The sequence below is a fragment of the Camelus ferus genome, chromosome 22 (assembly GCF_009834535.1).
Source record: "Camelus ferus isolate YT-003-E chromosome 22, BCGSAC_Cfer_1.0, whole genome shotgun sequence".
Classification (NCBI taxonomy): Eukaryota; Metazoa; Chordata; class Mammalia; order Artiodactyla; family Camelidae; genus Camelus; species Camelus ferus.
The window spans coordinates 14131768-14137767 of record NC_045717.1 but is presented as its reverse complement, the minus strand read 5'-3'; the positions used below and the strand labels follow the sequence as shown (position 1 = coordinate 14137767).

General features: G+C 40.5%; 1 protein-coding gene across 2 annotated transcripts in view; it reads left to right on the top strand.

Annotated features, from left to right (window-relative positions):
- Nucleotides 1-4043: 4043 nt before the first annotated feature.
- GABRG2 (gamma-aminobutyric acid type A receptor subunit gamma2) overlaps nucleotides 4044-6000 on the top strand; it is a 95971-nt gene continuing 94014 nt past the window's right edge. The window contains exon 1 of one of the 2 annotated variants that reach the window (XM_032465139.1): nucleotides 4044-4063. Coding sequence is in view for 1 of the 2 variants with exons in the window: in XM_006194945.3 (XP_006195007.1) it covers nucleotides 5024-5130 (107 nt within the window). In the remaining variant the exon portion in view is untranslated. Of the gene's footprint in view, nucleotides 4064-4633; nucleotides 5131-6000 lie in introns of those variants that run through there. The other variant, XM_006194945.3, reaches the window with a different exon arrangement.

Sequence of the window (6000 nt, the reverse complement as noted above, 5' to 3'; positions counted from 1 at the left end):
GTAGTTTTCATTGTGTTTTCCCTGCTTGGGGCCTACAAAGCTTCTTCGGTCTATGTAATATTTTCAGCAATTTAGGGAAGTTTTTTGGCCAATATTACTTTAAATGTGTTCCTATTTATTCTTTTCTTCTCCTACGCTACTGTATCAGGAGGCTTGATACAATCTGACAGTTTCCAGTAGCTCATTTTTTTTTCCAGTATTTTTCTCCATGGTTTTTATACTGGATATTTTTTGTTGCTGTGTTTTCAAGTTTACCATAATTTCTTCTACTGTTATTCTTAAACTGATATTAAATCTGATCTTAAATTAATCTGATATTAAAACCCATGCATGAGTTTTTTCTGTCAGGCATTATAAATTTCAGTTGTAGAATTTGCTATTTTGCTTGTTTTTAGTAGTCTCCATTTCTCCTCTGAGAGTCCCTGCTGTCCACACATTGACCATGTAAGCATTATGGTCATGTTTTGTTTTAAATCCTCAGATTATTTAAAATAATTGATTGAATGTCTGTCTTTGCTAATTGCATCTCAAGTTTGGTTGCTTTATATTGAATACTATTATTTTAAATAATATGTGTCTTATTTATCCTGTACTTTGTATATTCTATGATTTTTTTTACCATGTATTATTAGATGTTTTATATATTATCAACATTCTGATTTTTAATACTCTTCTAAAGGATGTTGATTTTTGTTCTACGAGGAGTTAAATGATTGGCAAATCACCTTACTCTTGTGCAGGAGTAGTGTTTTTGCTGTTTTCAGGTTTAGTTTCAGGTTTGTCCTTAGACTTAGACTAAATCCTTAGTCCTAGAATGGAGAAGGGTCATGGTCCTTCTGTGGTTTTAAAGGAAAGTCTGAAGTATGTTTTTAAGAGTCTAATTTGGTGGGATTCAGACTCCAAACTCAGAATCTCCTGCAGTGAGTGGCAGCTGAAATACGGCTCAACGTTTTCAGTCTTTCAGTATTTGCTTTCTTCCAGGCTTCTTGGTGTCTTTTTGCCCTTTCCATTCAAAAACAAATATCCAAACGAAGTTTGCATACAGATCAGGAGTCGTATCTCCCTGTTTCTCTGTTTCTGTGATTTCTCCCTTAACTTGAGGAGCCCTGGCAGCTCCAACTCTCCTATTAAACCTCAAACCAACAGGATTATTTCCTTCTGCTGACTGTAGCCATCCTGTATCTCTGCAGTGGAAGGTTTTCCTGGGATACAGGTCTTTCCAAGCTAAAGCTAGTGACGTTCCAGGCAAATAAGGAGAACTTGATCATCTTCTAAGTGTCCTCCAGGGAAAAGCCACGTCATCCTAGATCTCATCCAATTCACTTCCCTCTCTTTATGGTCAAAACTTCACTACTTCCTGCTTGCTTCGGGTAACTTTCTAGTACTTTACATAATGTTTTGTCCACCAGTTATAAACATTATCTGCAGCATGTTTAGCCTACTTCATCATTAACAGAATTAGAACCTAAGTAATTTATTTTAATTCTGCAAGTGATAAGAAATTCGGAATTACCAACCAAACCAATCCAACTCTCAACCTTATGATTTACATCTGGGCATAGTAATTATTATAATAATAATAATGGTAATAATAATACAACATCAAATTAAAAGTAAAAGTAAAACTTCATTCAGATAAAATTAACCCACCAAGTAACTCTGATGTATTGACAATGGCTTGTTTGAATAAGAGGATGTAGGTGGTGGTTTTTCTTATTTTTTAATAATTCTAAAATTTTGGTATATATATACATAAGTTTGCAATAAAATGAGTACCATATTTATCAAATAATGGTTATTTAAATGTGTATTATAAACATACCTTCTTGAAAATGAGCAAGATTAAATGTAGCTAAATGGTGATTACAAAAGACATTACTAATCAGCCATAAAAATAATAGAATGATGCCATTTGCAACAACATGGATGGACCTAGAGACTGTCATTCTAAGTGAAGTAAGTCAGAAAGAGAAAGAAACCATGTGATATCATTTATATGTGGAATCTGAAAAATGACACAAATGAACTTATTTGCAAAACAGAAACAAAGTCACAGACATAAATAACGAACTTAAGGTTACCAAGGGGAAAAGGGAGTGGGAAGGGATAAATTGGGAGTTGAAGATTTGCAGATAACTAACTACTACATATAAAACAGATAAACAACAAGTTTCTACTGTATAGCACAGTAGCACAGGGAACTATATTCAGTACCGTGTAGTAACCTATAATGAAAAAGACTATAGAAAGGACTATATGTATGTCTGAAACATGCTGTGCACCAGAAATTGACACAACATTGTAAACAGACTATACTTCAATAAAAATTCAATAAACCAAAATGCAAATGGAAAAGAGAAGAAAAGAAATTACTAGATGAAGTCTCTTACAAATAACAGTGTATAAATGTGTGGTAAAATCTTAGTGTTTTGTTGTTGTTGTTGTTGTTCTTTTCAGAGAGCAGCCACCAGAGAGGACAGATACAGAGCAAACTGAAGCTTACTAGCCAGGAACAGCACAATTACAATTGTACCCAGATACTATAAATAGTAAAATTTCCTCTGTGGATTCTCTTACTATGCTGGGAGGTATTCCATTATTGAAGTAGATTATAATTTATTGGGATCATTATGATAACGATAAGGAATCAGAATTTGAATTACTACTTTGTGAATGTGACAGCATTCCTTCTCATAGCTTAACTCAAGGGGAAACAATTAGATTGGAAAATTGAAAATGTTCTGTTTGATAGAAGACAGAATTCTCACATCAGTTTTTATCTGCAACCTAAAGGTCTGCATATCTGTTTGGTTTGGCCTCCTTTGTATTTGAGGACATTTCTCAAAATTGTGTTCCCATTTCCTTTGGCAGCTCTGATTGGAATAGAGTAGTGGCAACTCCACTCAGACAGAGTATGGTCACCCTGCGTGGTCTCCACCACTTTACTGAGTCACAGCTGCCCCTTTTCTCTCACTTGTCTCACTTGCTTGGTTTCTGGAGGCATGTGAACTTGTAAGCCTTGACCTACAAAAACATGATAGAATGTTTTCACTAAAAATAAGTGTATAGCTATTAACAACCTAGGCTTTTTTTGTAAAAAAAAAAAAATTAATTTATTAATTAAAAAAACGTAACTGTAAGGAGGGCGAAAATTTCTCACAGTGCAAGCAAGTAATAAAATTACAAAGAAAGGGGTTTGCATTTGTTCTGTCTCTAATCACCAAAGAAAGAAGTCAGCTGACTGCTGCACATGAATGTTATTGTTTTGACTGGATTTTGTTCACATGCTGTAAAATAACTGCCTAAGTGTAAGTCTGGAAGGCATGCAGGTTTCCAGGAGTGTCTGTGAGGCCTTTTTTGCATCAGTGTCAGGATGTGTCTCCTCAGCCTGAAGGAAGCCTCTAGTGCTTCTGCGTGCTTGTCTTGAGTATGTTTTAGGGTTGCAGATGGTGTGTGGACCTCCTCACCCCATGTTCTGTCTGTGCCTCCTGGACTCCTTATTCAAGTTCCCTACCTGGAAGACCTTCTTCTAGAAAAGGCATCAGTTTTGAAATGACTCCCTGCAGTGTTCCAGGAAGGGGTCCATTGGGCCCTTGAGGTTCACCTGTACTTATACATGAACATCTCTGCTTTGGTCTCAGTTCTGCAGGAACCTTGAAAACAATCCTCTGCTTCCTTCTCCATGATGAGCGAATGGGGTTTCCTCTGCAGTGGATGAACTAGGATGAAGGGGATCTCTCCCATGTATCAGTAGCCATGGTAACATTCTAGGCAAGAAGGCAGCAGGCTAGCACCACTCATCCACCCAGGAAATTTTCAGAATTATCACCAAGTAGAACACCGCCAACAACAAAAGTCAAATCCCACAGAGCAAGCAAGAAACCCCTTTATGTTGTTAAATGTTTTCTTGACCTTCCCCTTGGTCCATCCTCCCTTCGAAAAGCAGCCCCCTATTTCCTGGTCTGTCGCCTTTACTCAGGCAGCTTGCTCTGTGCAATTATATTCTTCAACCTGCAAGGAGTTTGTATCTTCACAATTTTACTGGGGATGGAGAGCAAAAAAGGTAGGAATGAATCCTGGGGAACACAGATTCTTCTTGTCTTTTAATTCTATCAGCGTTCTCTTCCTTCATTCAAATGCAAAATTCACCAAATCTGTTTTCCTACAGGACGGTTTACTGAGCCACAGCCCCTCCTCCCCCACCGTCTGCTCCCCATCCCCCTACGTTGTAACCATGATTTCTGAGACTGCATGATTTTAAACAAGGATTCTTGGCAGATCTGAGGAGACAAACCTTCTGTCACTGGTGGTCTAGTTTAGCTTTAGCTTGCCAAAGCACCCCTTGTCCCCATGAAAGCCGATCCTTGCATGCTTATGTGTGCCGGAAAGGGTTAAAAAGCGCTGGACCGACACCACGCATGTGTTAATTCGTGCAACAGCCGCGCGCATCTCTTCCACTTTGACCTCATAGTTAATCTGCGTGATAGTTAATCACGCAGAGATTCCAGTATTTCTTTTAAAAACACACACACACACACACACACACACACACACACAGACACACACACTCACCTGCCACCCTCTAAAAGAAAAATCAAAACAAAGCAAAGCAAACAAATAAACAATCCTGAAACGAGGGACCTGGGGGAGTGTGTGTGAGTGCGAGGAGCCTGAGTATGTGTGTGAGTGTGCGCTCGCTTCCCTTTGCCTCATTCGTCTCCTGCGCGTCTCTCCCTGCACCCTCCCCCTGCCTCAATTATATTATTCCCCCAGACTTGGAAGCTGCTCCCTGAGCTGAAGCTTTGATGGTATCTGCAAGCGTTTGTGCTGATCTTATTTCTGCCCCCTGAATATTAATTCCCGAAGCTGGTAGCAATACAGCTCCCTGGTGACCGGACCTACTAGAGGCAGGTGGGGGGAGCCACCATCAGATCATAAGCGTAATAATAATACAAAGGGGAGGGATTGATTCTTCTGCAACCTAGAGGCTAGAGGCAAGCGAGGAGAGGGGGGGAAAAGAGCCATGAGTTCGACAAATATATGGAGCACAGGAAGCTCGGTCTACTCGACTCCTGTATTTTCACAGAAAATGACGGTGTGGATTCTGCTCCTGCTCTCTCTCTACCCGGGGTAAGAGATGCCCTTTTCCGCCTTGTTTTGTTACAGAAAGGTGGGGGAAGGGGTGGGGACCGGGGAACTAGGGGGACCACCCAGATTTAAAAAGACTCTTATGGGATTTGGGGCTTGATGATTTAGAGGAATGTGAATATATTGGGCAGGAGAGGGAGGGAGGAAAAAGGAAGGTCACTTTCGTTTGTTTATTTAATTTATTGGATTGTATTCATTTGTTTTAGAGTGAAAGCTAACGTCTTAAAGACTGTGTTTGGGGAATAGCATTTTGGGATTACTGTAATCTGATATCTAGGTGAGCTGTGCTGATAAATGTCGGCGTTTGAGGCCATGTTGGAGGCGTGTTGGGTGGGGGTCTGGAGGAGAAGACTGCAAATGGGGTCCTGGCGCACACCCTGGAGATTCGTGTGTGGCGTGGGGGTGGGGGGCTTCTGTTCCTATAACCAAAGTAGCTACTTGCTTCTGCACCTGGGCATTCATGAGATCTGTCAGCCAGGTTTTCTCTCCAGTCCCACTGACCTGGCAGCCGACTCCCTGGTGGGCTAACATGGTTCAGCACCAGGGACAGCAGTCCCATCAGGGCCGGATGGAAAGACGCTTGTCTAACCCTACAGGACAACTCTTCATCTACACAGGACATCCATATAGTGCAGACCAAAGGCCAGTGGAGCCAGAGAGCACCAGAGATTTCTGGGGACCCTGCTCTGATTGTTCCTACCCCTTCCTTGGGATGGGGTGGGGGAGGGGTGTTGGACATGGAGTAGAGAATGTAGTTAATAAATGCATGGAGGGGTATATATCTGGAAAATAGTTGGCTTTACTGCAGTGTTGAAAAAATACGCTGAGCCAGGTGAATGTGATGCCAAAATT